The 15730-nt window shown below is 37.5% G+C and overlaps 1 protein-coding gene across 1 annotated transcript in view; it reads left to right on the top strand.

Moving 5' to 3' along the window:
- Positions 1-15730, top strand: part of LOC126203093 (protein still life, isoforms C/SIF type 2) — a 582152-nt gene that overhangs the window by 535655 nt on the left and 30767 nt on the right. Inside the window, exons 14-16 of the mRNA XM_049937336.1 lie at positions 2844-2962; positions 11110-11286; positions 11545-11732. Of these exons, the coding sequence (XP_049793293.1) occupies positions 2844-2962; positions 11110-11286; positions 11545-11732 (484 nt within the window). The remainder of the gene's footprint in view (positions 1-2843; positions 2963-11109; positions 11287-11544; positions 11733-15730) is intronic.

A 15730-nucleotide genomic window follows, 5' to 3' on the forward strand; every position in this document is an offset into this window, starting at 1 on the left:
GTGGTGCATGCATTTTGTCTTCTTGAATTTGTTAAACATGAATCAGTTGTGATAAATCAGTGGTGATTTTGTACCAAATGTCAGGTAAAATCTCCACCAAACAAAACAAGTAGGCCATAGGAGCTGCTTGTTTCAGATATTTCCACACACTTTTGTCTTACGGAATCATCTTTTGGGGCAACTAGCCCTTGGCAAAAAAAGTTTTTATTGCTCAGAAGAGAGCTATACGTATCATGAGTGGTGTGCAACCAAGGCATTCATGCAGGAATCTGTTTAGGAAACTACAGGTATTTACAGTTATATCTCAGTACATATATCCTATGTATGTTTCATTAATAAAAACCACTCTCTCTTCAAAACCAATAGTGAATAAAATGGCCACAATACAAGGTCAAAAAGGACATTCATAGTAACCAGTCAAACTATACCCTTGTACAGGAAGGAGTCAATTATACATGCATCAAAATTTTCAATCCTCTACCCAGTGTCATCAAAAGTCTTGTTCCTGAAACACCAAAGTTCAAGAGCAAACTGAAGGAATACCTAATACAAAAATCATTCTATTCAGTTTGTGAATTTTTTAGTGCATGGGAGCAAGTTTTTATTATACAACCGAGTTAGCCATGCAATGTAAGGATAAATGTAAATTATTTGTTGCTCTAATGTTATATTTTTGCTCAAATAATTTGATATTGTTAATCTGAATGTGTACACATAAGTGTTAATTCTGATGTATGTAATATGTTTTTATTCCTTCTAGTGTGCCATGTTGTTACTATGAGTCTTGTCATGAATTAATCATATTGTGTGCTACTGTATTGTTAACATTGTAAAAATACTTACTCATTCCATATCCTTGAACTCCATTGCTATCAGGATCTACAGAACTTGCAAGTGTGTGTGTGTGTGTGTGTGTGTGTGTGTGTGTGTGTGTGTGTGTGTGTATTTGTTTGTTTGTTTGTTTGTTTATGTGTGTGTGTCTGATTGTTTGCATGTGCAAATTCACATGCATGGTGCTAAGAAGAGTTGGAAATCTGGATTATACTGTCAAATGACACAAAATAGATAGCTATTCAGTGCTTAGAAATGTGTAACAGAAAGCAGTGTACATTAGCTATTGAGCTCTCTGGTTCTTCTAGTAGAAAGCATAAACATTCACTCACAGAGCCAAACAGACAGACAAATGCACATAATTGCCTCTGCAGCAGCACGTGCTTGGGTGTCTGTGTGGTAGTGTATGTGATTGTTTGTATTTTCTATGAGAAAAAGGGCCAGAGAGCTAAAAGACAAGAGAACATTGTTTTCTGTTACGGGTGTCTATGCATCACATATTGATCTGCTAGAAGTGAATGGTGCCTTTCCCTTCTTTTTCTTTTATTAGTTGTTCCATCTTAGAATTTCCATTATTGCTATACAACATAGATAGAGTAGAATATTAGGGAGGGAGGGAGCAAAAGAGAGAGAGAGAGAAGTTAAAAACAAAGTATGATGTCAGGACAGAAGAGCATTGGGGGCAAAGGTGGAAAACTGTGGGAGGCAAAGACAAAGACAAAAGAGTAAAAAGGAGTCCTTTACAATTGGTCTAGCAGCAATTTAGCCTGTGGGCCTACATAATTCAGAACTAGAGGGTGTGCTGGAGGGAAAGCTCTGACCTGTGCGGTTAAGATGGAATGATGTTGGTTATGTGGATTGGAGAGTGGTGCTTTATGTGAGGATATAGGAGGTTAGAGGATTACCAATGGCACAGTATTTTGAAGCTGCTGTTCAAGTAATTATCATTGTGGTGTGCAGCACGCTTAGCAAGCATGTGTTTGAATTTGTGAGACCAACTTCAATTTTTGCCAATCAACATTCATATAGGTAGGCAGCTGGTTAGTTGTAAGGTCTTGTAACAGTTAGGTGCAGGATGAGACTATGAGGGTTTATGGATGTAATGGGATATTCAGTAAGTCAGGTGTGTTGGTAGGAGTGTTGATAGAATGTCCTGTGCCTCATTCCAAAACATGAGATTGTGAAAGCCATGGCAAAGATTGTGTTGTGTTTGGCAAGGCATGTGTGTTAAGGATAGTACCATTTAGCAGCAGTGATGATGCCAGGATTGTGGAAAGGTATGAGGTCAGGTATCTTTTTATGGAATAACTGTCTGTAAAGGTTGTTGAAAACTTATAAATATAAGTGAATAACTCCTTTATCACACCAAGCTGCATTGTCTGCAAGTATCGAAATTACATGAGAGTGACATGGAACAGATGACAGCTGTCAAAAAGGATGAACTCATGATGGTTAACAATTTTGATATCAACTAAGGCTTCTACGGAAGTATCCAACATGTGGAGGTCAGTGTCCTTGAAGGAACAGTAAAACAGATTTGAGAGTGTGTGTAGAAGTACTGGAGGAAAGAGCATTTATCTGTTCATCCGTGAAGGGTTAGGATTGGATGAAGGCTTTCTTTATGTGACCAATATACAGAATCACATAAAAAAGCCATCATCCATTTTCCTATGGCAGTACCATGGATTTGTTGGCCAATTAGGCTTGAAAAAGAAGATGTAAATGAGTCAGAATGTGGTTGGTTAAGCAGATTTGGAATGGGATGATGAGCCATTGGAATAATGGGAAAGGCAGTGTTCCACATCATTTGACAGCACAGAAGTGTTATGCAAGTCAATAGATTTGTTATGACATTACAATATGTACAAATAATTATGTAGCAGACTCTTAGGGAGGCATGACTGTTCTTGATTTACTTACTTTACAAAACATTGTCACCTCTCAGTTATTGCAATTAATCTGTGATCAACTTTGTGCATATTTTTATTAAACACACATTCTTTTTATTTCAGAGGCCCTTAAGGGCATGGAGAAGGTAGCTGAACATATAAATGAAATGCAAAGGATACATGAAGAGTATGGAGCAATATTTGATCACTTGTTTAGGCAACATCAGAAATCATGTAAACAGGTAATAAGCATCAGTACCTATAGCACTTGTGTAGTATTTCTGTGAAATTAATAAACTGCTACTTTTGTTCATAGGATGGAGTAAACCGTTTACTTGCTTCTTATTAATTTACCTATCCAGTTCTAATAACATAGCTCAAACAAATAAAATGCTATTTAGAATCGTTTGATGTTCCACATCCACAGAAAATCGTTAGCACTTAGTTTTTTTTATATTTATTCTACTAAGGAGGAAATAAAATGCAGTAGAGTTACATTGCATGTGATTCCTTCAATTATCTACATGTTTGAGAACACTGGTAGTCATTTTACTCAACACTTTATTAGATCACTTCATGTTAAAAGAAACTTGTTTCTTTATTTTATTTGGCCTTCAGCATTTAACACTATTTAGCCATGGACAGATGCAATAACTATGATACAAGTCTGTCTTCTACACAGCATTTTAGTAATCACAGACACTCCAGAAAATACACTTCACTTGTAATTGACTCTATAGGAAAGATTTAAAAGAAACTTGCACATTCTACTGCACTCAGAGCTAGCTGATGTACAGCCAATGACACATGTGGCTCACTTGACACAATAAGGCATGCATTAAGCATAGAAGTGTATAAAAAAGAAAGACATACATAAGATTGTGACCCACAGAGACCACAGATATTCAACTGAATGCTTTGATTAAGCTCAACAGCTTCCTTTGAAAGTTCAACATTCTACAGTGTTGCACAGGTCACCAGGCTCTTACTTTTGTTTCTTTGGCTGTGCTAATGATTTGTTTGATTCCTTCACACTCATTTTAGATTGGCTGTTAATCATTGGTTTTCCCATGATACTGGATGACTCTGGTAGATTTATGTAAATGCAGATGAAATGGTTACCAAATAATTTGTATTCTCCCTTTGTGTCCATTAGGACTTCAATTACCTTCTTAATGTTTTATTTTTGCCTTTTATGGCATTATCTGGTGCCTATGCAGATTGTTTGTCAATATTTCCAAATGATCCTGCTTTCTGGTCCAGATGACATCCTTTACAGATTTTTGTATCACACCACTATTTTCCTATTTAAGTACACTGTTTTCATAAACTCCTTTTTACATAATTTATATTTCTGAATGGTATTATGTCTCTGATCCTATATTACATATGTGTTGTATATCATAATATATGGAAATGTGTGTGCTTCATATCAGTCTTTGTTAAATGTGAGAATTTCCACTTTATTCTTTGATGTTTACAACTGGGAATATTGTAGCTGTCCTATTTCTTTATTCATGTAGTATTTGTGTTCATAAGTATTTTTACTGTCACAGAATAGAAAATGCATGCTTTTTTTATAATTTCTCTTGATCTTGCAAACTCTATTCACTAATTTGAAGTGACGTTCACGTAAAAAGAAATGTATAACAGAGGCATAATTTGTGACACTGAGTGACTTAGTCTTTGCACGTCTTATCATTTCTGAGTATAAGCATCTTGGTGGTAAATTGAATGGCATAAGAGTGCAAATAATTACCATATTGCATAAAAGTTGTTCTTGAATGTTCAGACATTTTCCAAAGCTGGTGATACATTCTCATTGGATGAGACAGTATGTAATATTTCTCTTCCCAATAAGCAACACAATTCTGAGATTTCATCTCAGAAGAGCATTACAATTGTAAAATTCATTCCCATATCAATAAGTCTAATAAGGTTTATTAAGTGCATTTTAGGTTTGAAATTTCACTATTCTTGCATTTCATGTTTAATATCGGGAAGAGATACTTACAAAAAAATTTACCTATCTTTCTGTCTTGCTTCTAGCTTATTGCCCAAGATCAGATTTGTTATCTGTTGAGAAGAGAAGAGAAATTTGTTAACATCAAGTATAGATTTATAGATTTAAATGTCAGGAAGTTGTTTCTGAAAGTATTTGTGTGGAGTGTAGCCACATATGGAAGTGAAATGTGGATGATAAATAATTTGGACAAGAAGAGAATAGAAGCTTTTGAAATGTGGTGCTACAGAAGAACGCTGAGGATTAGATGGGTAGACCAAATAACTAATGAGGAGGTATTGAATAGAACTGGGAAGAAAAGAAATTTGTCGCACAACGTGACTTAGAAGAAGGGATCAGTTAGTAGGACATGTCCTGAGGCATCAAGGGATCACCAATTTAATATTGGAGGGCAGCTTGGAGGGTAAAAATCGTAGAGGGAGACCAAGAGATAAATAGATTGCAGCAGAAGAAGCTTGCACAGGATAGAGTAGCACGGAAAGCTGCATCAAACCAGTCTCTGGACTGAGGACCACAACAACAACATCTGTTGATTGAAACATGTTTTTTCTGCATTTTTGATTTTTTTTTTTACACCTACAAAACTTATAATAACACAGTACAGTATGTTTACACAACAGAAAACTATAGATAGATCCATCACAGCATGTTTACAGAACAAATACATACTGTGAAATGAGAGTATTGTTAGTGCATTGCTCATATTTGTAATATTGCTTTCCCTTATAGACTGTTCTTGAAAGATGGACTTTTTTAATTACAATAATTTTCTTATTATGACATTAACTTTGACAAAATTATATATTTTTAGAAATTTCATATTAAAATAGGAATTTAGTATTGGTTATTTAAATTTGTTTCATTTTTACAAAAAAATTCTTTAGAATTTGGAATATTCTTTAAAAAATAATTTTATACAGAAAATGTTGTTTTGGGAAAGGAAATCATTTTTTCGTATGTCGAAAAGAAGGAGATTTCAAATGGTAATTTTAAAGCAATGAATTTTTATGTGTGTAGAAATTTTTGTACGCATGATAATTTCATAATTTTCCTTTAAATAAACTGCATTTTTACTATCAGGAGACTGATAACTAAATTCTGAGTAATAAAAATCAATCTGAAAAATCCTAAGTAAAATTTTGACAATTTCTGTAATTTTTAGATCGCCAATTACTTATTTTATAGACTGTATAAGAGAAAAAGAAAGTGTTGACTGGATAGACAGCTCCTTTCCAGAAAGAAAATTTTCCTACCCCCAGTTACTTTCCTAGCTTTGCCACTAAATTTAGTTCATACAGTTAGAATCCAATACTTATGATCCCAATCTTAACAGGATTTCAAAATCTAGCCCAAACAAAAACAATTTTTTACTTGAGTAGTTTACAAGTAGTTTTATGAGAATGAATCAATCTCTGAATCTAAAAAACTTACTTCGTGATCTCACATTCACATTTACTGTGCAAGTTATAAGTGCCACTAGTAACACTCAGCAATGTGGTATAGGTTTAATTATTAAGAAGACAGGATAAAGAACCTTCTGGAAATCATAATCTTTTTCTCCTCTACCTAAAAGTTGTTAGTCTTGCTTATACTTCCTCCTTTCTCAGTGCTATCATATCTTACACCAACTTTAATTTCATACATCAACTGTTCTCCTATTCTGGCTGGGTTCTGAAAATTCCTTAATTCATTTTACATGTACAAATTAAATAAGAGTGAAGATAAGCCTCATCCTGGCTTTACTCATTTTAATATCTTAGTCTGTGGCTCAGTCTTCCCTATTACTACATTATAATTCTTGTAGAGTTGCAGGGTTATGATTTTGCCCCTATAGTCAATTACCATGTTCTTCATTTCTTGAACAATTTGTTCCAGTCAGTGTTGCGGAACATCTTCTCTATGTGTATGAAGATGATCAATATTGATGTGTTAAATCTCAAGAATTTTTTGTGTAATTGCTAATAATGCAAGTATTGTCTCTCATATTCAACAGCTCCTTCAAGATCATCATTGATCATTTTGATCTATCGAATGACAGATTATCTTGGTTGCTATTTTTCAGGCATGTGATATGAGGCTGAATGCTCTGCACTGATTGCACTTCTTTGCACTGTTGGTCTTTGGAATATATATCATACATTTCCATTTAAAGCTGTCAGGTATTTCTCCAATCATATAAATAAATGTTACTTTTACCATTAGCTATACAGTATTTTTCCTACCCCCATGAACCATGGACCTTGCCGTTGGTGGGGAGGCTTGTGTGCCTCAGCGATACAGATTGCCGTACCGTAGGTGCAACCACAACGGAGGCGTATCTGTTGAGAGGCCAGACAAACTTGTGGTTCCTGAAGAGGGGCAGCAGCCTTTTCAGTAGTTGCAGGGGCAACAGTCTGGATGATTGACTGATCTGGCCTTGTAACACTAACCAAAACGGCCTTGCTGTGCTGGTACTGCGAACGGCTGAAAGCAAGGGGAAACTACGTCCGTAATTTTTCCCGAGGGCACGCAGCTTTACTGTATGGTTAAATGATGATGGCGTCCTCTTGGGTAAAACATTCTGGAGGTAAAATAGTCCCCCATTCGGATCTCCGATGGGGACAACTCGAGAGGTTGTCGTTATCAGGAGAAAGAAAACTGGCGTTCTACGGATCGGAGTGTGGAATGTCAGATCCCTTAATCGGGCAGGTAGGTTAGAAAATTTAAAAAGGGAAATGGATTGGTTAAAGTTAGATATAGTAGGAATTAGTGAAGTTCGGTGGCAGGAGGAACAAGACTTCTGGTCAGGTGACTACAGGGTTATAAACACAAAATCAAATAGGGGTAATGCAGGAGTAGGTTTAATAATGAATAATAATGAATAGGAAAATAGGAATGTGTGTAAGCTACTACAAGCAGCATAGTGAACGCATTATTGTGGCCGAGATAGATACGAAGCCCACGCCTACCACAGTAGTACAAGTTTATATGCCAACTAGCTCTGCAGATAACAAAGAAATTGAAGAAATGTATGATGAAATAAAAGAAATTATTCAGATTGTGAAGGGAGATGAAAATTTAATAGTCACGGGTGACTGGAATTCGTCAGTAGGAAAAGGGAGAGAAGGAAACGTAGTAGGTGAATATGGATTGGGGCTAAGAAATGAAAGAGGAAGCCGCCTGGTAGAATTTTGCACAGAGCACAACCTAATCATAGCTAACACTTGGTTCAAGAATCATAAAAGAAGATTGTATACATGGAAGAAGCCTGAAGATACTGACAGGTTTCAGATAGATTATATAATGGTAAGACAGAGATTTAGGAACCAGGTTTTAAATTGTAAGACATTTCCAGGGGCAGATGTGGACTCTGACCACAATCTATTGGTTATGAACTGTAGATTAAAACTGAAGAAACTGCAAAAAGGTGGGAATTTAAGGAGATGGGACCTGGATAAACTGACTAAACCAGAGGTTGCACAGAGTTTCAGGGAGAGCATAAGGGAACAATTGACAGGAATTGGGGAAAGAAATACAGTAGAAGAAGAATGGGTAGCTTTGAGGGATGAAGTGGTGAAGGCAGCAGATGATCAAGTAGGTAAAAAGACAAGGGCTAGTAGAAATCCTTGGGTAACAGAAGAAATATTGAATTTAATTGATAAAAGGAGAAAATATAAAAATGCAGTAAATAAAGCAGGCAAAAAGGAATACAAACGTCTCAAAAATGAGATCGACAGGAAGTGCAAAATGGCTAAGCAGGGATGGCTAGAGGACAAATGTAAGGATGTAGTGGCTTATCTCACTAGGGGTAAGATAGATACTGCCTACAGGAAAATTAAACAGACCTGTGGAGAAATGAGAGCCACTTGTATGAATATCAAGACCTCAGATGGAAACCCAGTTCTAAGCAAAGAAGAGAAAGCAGAAAGGTAGAAGGAGTATATAGAGGGTCTATACAAGGGAGATGTACATGAGGACAATATTATGGAAATGGAAGAGGATGTAGATGAAGATGAAATGGGAGATACGATACTGCGTGAAGAGTTTGACAGAGCACTGAAAGACCTGAGTCGAAACAAGGCCCCGGGAGTAGACAACATTCCATTAGAACTACTGACAGCCTTGGGAGAGCCAGTCCTGACAAGACTCTACCAACTGGTGAGCAAGATGTATGAGACAAGCGAAATACCCTCAGACTTCAAGAAGAATATAATAATACCAATCCCAAAGAAAGCATGTGTTGACAGATGTGAAAATTACCAAACTATTAGTTTAATAAGTCACGGCTGCAAAATACTAACACGAATTCTTTACAGACAAATGGAAAAACTAATAGAGGCCGATCTCGGGGAAGATCAGTTTGGATTCCGTAGAAATATTGGAACACTTGAGGCAATACTGACCCTACGACTTATCTTAGAAGCTAGATTAAGGAAAGGCAAACCTACATTCTAGCATTTGTAGACTTAGAGAAAACTTTTGACAATGTTGACTGGAATACTCTCTTTCAAAAGCTATTTACAATTTGTACAGGAACCAGATGGCAGTTATAAGAGTCGATGGGCATGAAAGGGAAGCGGTGGTTGGGAAGGGAGTGAGACAGGGTTGTAGCCTCTCCTTGATGTTGTTCAGTCTGTATATTGAGCAAGCAGTAAAGGAAACAAAAGAAAAATTCAGAGTAGGTATTAAAATCCATGGAGAAGAAATAAAAACTTTAAGGTTCGCCGATGATATTGTAATTCTGTCAGAGACAGCAAAGGACTTGTAAGAGCAATTGAACGGAATGGACAGTGTCTTGAAAGGAGGATATAAGATGAACATCAACAAAAGCAAAACAAGGATAATGTAATGTAGTCGAATTAAGTCGGGTGATGCTGAGGGAATTAGATTAGGAAATGAGACACTTAAAGTAGTAAAGGAGTTCTGCTATTTGGGGAGCAAAATAACTGATGATGGTCGAAGTAGAGAGGATATAAAATGTAGACTGGCAATGGAAAGGAAAGCATTTCTGAAGAAGAGAAATTTGTTAACATCGAGTACAGATTTAAGTGTCAGGAAGTCGTTTCTGAAAGTATTTGTATGGAGTGTAGCCATGTATGGAAGCGAGCCATGGACAATAAATAGTTTGGACAAGAAGAGAATAGAAGCTTTCAAAATGTGGTGCTACAGAAGAATGCTGAAGATTAGATGGGTAGTTCACATAACTAATGAGGAAGTATTAAATAGTATTGGGGAGAAGAGAAGTTTGTGGCACAACTTGACTAGAAGAAGGGATCGGTTTGTAGGACATGTTCTGAGGCATCAAGGGATCACCAGTTTAGTATTGGAGGGCAGCGTGGAGGGTAAAAATCGTAGAGGGAGACCAAGAGATGAATACACTAAGCAGATTCAGAAGGATGTAAGTTGCAGTAGGTACTGGGAGATGAAGGAGCTTGCACAGGATAGAGTAGCATGGAAAGCTGCATAAAACCAGTCTCAGGACTGAAGACCACAACAACAACAACATACAGCATTTGTTTTCTGTCTCCAAAGAAACAAAGTAGTGTGTGTTTTCGAATGAAATTTTTTGTGCCTTTATATTTTCCTCTAGCTTGACACCACAGAATTTCAATTCCATCATGTCTGCATAGATTACTACACTTGACACCCACACACCTGCACAAATTCATTTCATATGAGTTAAATGATTGTTGGTATCAGTGACCAGTTCATCAGGTGGAAAATAAATTATAGTTACCAGTCAGTGTGCTGACTAAAAAGTAATTTCAGCAGAAAGTATTGTTCAGGGCACCAAGAAACATCAACAGCCATTTGAATTTATGATAATATATTTCTTACTGTCCTGATTAGTCAGTAACAGTTAATTTGATAGCACTCTCCATTTGTTTCTCCTTTTTTACTATTAAATGCAGTGTCCAGGCATAGGCTGTTTAAATGAATTGAAAATGTCAATAATGCCATCTCTCATGAGTTTTCAGTGTGGCCATGTCATGTACAAGGATTAAGTTAGCATTAGCACCATTGTTAGCATCAGTGTTTAATCCCTTAAAGCAAAGATATCACTATTACCATATTGTTCATATTCTGGTTTTCCTAAAAGTATCAATGTAAATACTGGCTGCGAAATCCTAACGTGTATAAATTTATCTCAGCCTGCTACAGCCAGATAGCCTTTTATTGGGAATGAAAGAGTACTGATGCTGGGAGCCATCCACTTTCCTTATTTCAGAAAGAACTTTATCTCTGAAAATAGTTTAGATGTTGTTATTTTACTACTTTTGTGAGTGACTGTTTCTTTTATATTTGAGAGCCTTGGATAGGTTCCACACTTAATAAAATTTTATTGTAATTACTTGGTAAGTAACAAATGTGGTGTCTATGTTTCAGCCAATTGATCTCTCACCTGGCGATCTTCTTTATTATGGAGGTGTTGAATGGTTGAACATATCTGACTTCCTAGGAAAGATAAAGAAAGGCCTTGAACTCCATGCAATGTGCTTTGTATTCAAGTCAGCAGTTGTGTTCCTCTGTAAGGAACGATTGCGACAGAAGAAGAAGCTAATGGTTAGAATACATATTAATGCTTTCTAAATAGCATTACATTAATTATTTGAGTGTAATATATTAGACAAACCAGTTTTTTGTTGTATATACTTGAACAATTCCTTGTGATTAAACTCATGATCAATCCTTTCCTCTATTAATAATACAGAACATATATTAAAAAACTTCTAATTCAGTATTCTACAAATTTCATTATACTACAAACATTTTGTTATCATAGGTATAGTGTGATTAATGAATTTTGTTTGCTGTACACAGGGAGTGTCGAGCAAAGGCAGTTCCAGTGAAGTAGAAATAATTCGATACCAAGTTCTTATTCCTGTAACTGAAGTACAAGTTCGTGCAAGTTCAGCAAAGGACATGGATTCACATTTCCTCTGGGAACTTATACATCTTAGGTCACAACTACAAAGGCGATCAGAAAAAGTTTACGTTCTTTCTAACAGGTAACCTTAATATCAATCTTGACAGCTTCATTACTAATAAAAACCTTCCCTAAAGATTTCTAGTTGAATTGTCCCATATTTGTAACATAACTAATTACTTTAAACATAAATACACTGTATAGTAACAAGTGTTATCTTGTACCGATGTGACATCTATCTTCAAAGAAATTTTACAGCTAGTTATTACTATTATATTATAGCTGTACTCTACCAAGATGCAGGAAAAACTGGCCAGTTATGCCAAGTAAAGTACCTTCTTCAAACAAACAGACTGTTATCTCTCTTTTTGCATTTATTAGGTTGCTGTGTCCAACATGATCTCTTCAGTTACTAGTCACATACTGAGCTGAGCACAGAATAATTTTTCATCTACATACAGTAATACAGAAAAGTTGTGCTTCAAGTTTCCCCAAGCACAGTTTTCTCTGATGGGTGTGTCAGAATATCTTGACTGAACCCCTAATTCTTTTAACCTGTGAATTTCTTCATATACTTCTTCACAAAAGAATTGAAACATCCAGAAGGGGAGGAGGAAACAAAATGAAACTTGACATGTTGAGAGGGTATGTGTTGTTATTTCATTGATTACAAATTCGAGTCAAATTTACAAATAACTTGGCTGTATGAGCACTGTGTTGCACCTATTTTGACCTGAATGCATGCACTGGCTCAGTTGGCAAGTGTGCCGTAAAGCCATTGTATCCTTTCCTGAGGCAAGCCAGCCTGCAAATGTTGTAACTGGTTGTTGATATCCTGGATAGTTGGGAGTATGAGCCCACTTATTAGTATGATGTTGCACCATTTGTGCCTGGCACTGGGAAGGAGTTGATGTCCAAGCTTCTCCCACACATGTTCCGTTGGGGACAGATCTGAGGTATTTTGCTGGTCACAGAAGTAGCTCAGCATCGTGCTGACAGTTCATAGAGACACGTGCCTTGTGTGGATGAGCACTGTCCTTCTGAAAAATGGCACCACAATACTGTCACATGAGAGGAAAAATGCAAGATGTCTGTGATATCCATCAGAGTTCCTCCAACCACTACCATCTGTGACCTAAAGACTTAACTGATGGATCCTTACACCATGACACCAGGAGTAACACTGCTGTGTGTCTCCAAAAAATAGAAAGAATAGGACCTCTTCCAAGATCAGATGGTCATCTAGGGTAGCACAGAATCGTAATTCATCACTGAACACAATGCAACCCCATTCGTCAGCAGTACATCCTTTCCTGTCACAATACCACTTCAGATGCAGCCATTTGTGTTGTAGTGTTAATAGCACCCTATGTGTGGGAGATTAATTCCATTGTCCAGCAGTTACTACCTCCAACTAATGGTGCAGGATGACACAGAAAGTTGCAAGCAGCCCGTTACTTGTTCTAGGATGTCAGGCACAAATGTGAAGGGGTTACAATGTGCTTGGCACACAGTACAACTGTCCTCCCTTGTGGTGGTCAGATGTGGTCATTTGGAATCTTGAGGATGAGGTTGCCTGCCCACATTCCCATTCAGTCCAGCATCAGGCTGCTGTCGTGTCTGATTGCCAGACAAATCTGTATATTTCGTGATTCAGCCAGGCAGCCAAATGCAGACTCACAATGATACTGCTCCCAAACTCTGTAAGGTGCTGATAATGATGTCTCGCATGCGTACACAGAATCTCTGTGTACTTCACACTGGTTACTCAACATCTGACATTGTTCACACCCTTTACACACTCTACTGGCCTGTTAGTGACAGTAAAAATGAATGACACTAATGCTCTCTGGTGGCTGCTCCTACCTGTCACAGAGAATTGCAACATTAATTGTTTACGTACTTGCCAATGGTGTGACATACACAAAGTTATATTGACATTGTCTTCCATATGCTTCACATTTTTGTCATACAGTTTATATTCATTTTTTCTATAGATTGCAGTGCGAAGGGAAACATTTATGAGTGTGAAATGAACCAACAGATATGTTAATAGACACAAACTGACATTGTGAACTATTTCTGTGTGTTAAATTACACAAGCATGTAGCATAGGTCATTGTGGAAGGAACTAGTTGGAAGAACATCAGTGGTAACAGATGTCAGTACCATGAGTAACTCTGAACAGGCCTCAGAAGGCCCAACAGTACCGACCAATTGCCCTGTGATCCTCAGCCAGTAGGTGTCACTGGATGTGGATATGGAAGGGCATGTGGCCAGCACACTGCACTTCCAGCTGTTGTCGTTCTTTGTGACCAGAGACATTACTTCTCAGTCATGTAGTTACTCAATTGGCCTCACAGCTGCTGAATGCATCCGACTTGCTAACAGCACTTGGCAAACCCGGATGGTCACCCATCCAAGTGCTAGCCCAGCCCAACAGTGCTTAACTTCGATGACCATAAATAAAACAAAGTAAAAAGCACTGCTTCAGCCAGTATGCAATTACCATAGATGTGGACGTGGGCTATGTGATTTTTCAAGAACCCTAGGACTGCCAGCTGTAGCATGCATACTGCAGTGGCTCCCTACATAACTGTGCTGTTTCCTTGGGCTCTGATGACACCAGCATCCCTGAATATTACTCTATTCCTCATGGAATAAGCACATAGAACTTGAAACACCCCAATTTACACCTGCTGCAGTGTGATGAAAGCACAAGCAGTCTGCTTGGTTCACAGTAAAGTTTTGAGATGCTGCCCACTTCATAAGACTGGCAGTGTTATCTGTTATAAGCACTTAGCCTATGTGGCCAGGATTGGAATTTAGGGTATCCAGTTTGCATTGTCTGGGCCTGGTAAACTGTAGACTGAAGTGACTTGTCGATAGCTCAAACTTTGACCAATTTAGTGTGCTTGTGGTGGAAATGTTAAAGGTCCTTGTTGTGACACAAGACCACACCCAGATTGGGGCACCTGTGCAGAACCAAGTGTCATGTTTCAGATACCTGTGTGAGGTGGGTTCCATCCTTTGCAACAATTCTGCTGGAATTTAGCCATCTTTGGGTGTGACCCTTTATATATTCTACAATACCATCAAAAACTGGTGAAGCCAGTTTGGATTCCAGAGAGATATAGGAATGGAGTGTAGTCATGGATGATAAGCAGTCTACATAAGAAGAGAATGAAAGCATTTGAAATATGGTGCAACAGAAGAATGCTGAAGATTAGATGGGTAGGTTGTGTAATTAATGACGAGGTACTGAATAGAATTGGGGAGGAAAGAAATTTGTGGCACAACTTGACTAAAAGAAGTTATCAGTGAATAGGACACATTCTGGGACATAAAGGAATCACAAGTTTAGTATTTGAGGGAAGTGTGTGGGATAAAAGCCCTAAGGAGGGGCCAAGATATGAATACAGTAATTAGATTGATAAGGATGTACATTGCAGTAGTTATTGGCAGATAAAAAGCCTTGCATAAGATAGAGTAGTATGAAGAGCAGCATCAAACCAGTCTTTGGACTAAAGACCAGAACAACAACTAGAACTTTAAGTGTTGCCTTTGGCATAGTTTGCTGACTACCTTCATCATCCTAGCATTTAAAGCACACAGTAAGCACTGTGCATTTCGATTTCTTTGGCTATGTAAGGCAGTAGAAGGAAGAAGAGGAGTTTACGGGCAATCAACTCTGAGGTTATCAGCGCAGTAGAAGTCAAATTATTCTAAACACAAGATGGAACTGTCATTACATATACTGTTAGCTACTGCCAGGAAAGATGACTGTGAAGACATAGGCAAGTGTTTGATCATTGGTTGCAGTAGAGTGCATATTTATGACTGGTTAATTGAGATCTGTTATTAAATTGAACTTCGTACCAGACAAGTAGACATGAAATCTTTCAAGCAGGTAACGAACACTGAAGCCTCATTTTTCAGCTTGTGAATAATTGCTTTTGGCCTGAAGCAAGGTCTACTGTGTGAACACTGTAGCCTTCACTATGTTTCTCCATACCATCAGGATTTGTATGTTTCAACACTATGCTGAAGACTTAGTGAGAGGCTTGAATTACTAATACC

The sequence above is a fragment of the Schistocerca nitens genome, chromosome 9, assembly GCF_023898315.1.
Source record: "Schistocerca nitens isolate TAMUIC-IGC-003100 chromosome 9, iqSchNite1.1, whole genome shotgun sequence".
Classification (NCBI taxonomy): Eukaryota; Metazoa; Arthropoda; class Insecta; order Orthoptera; family Acrididae; genus Schistocerca; species Schistocerca nitens.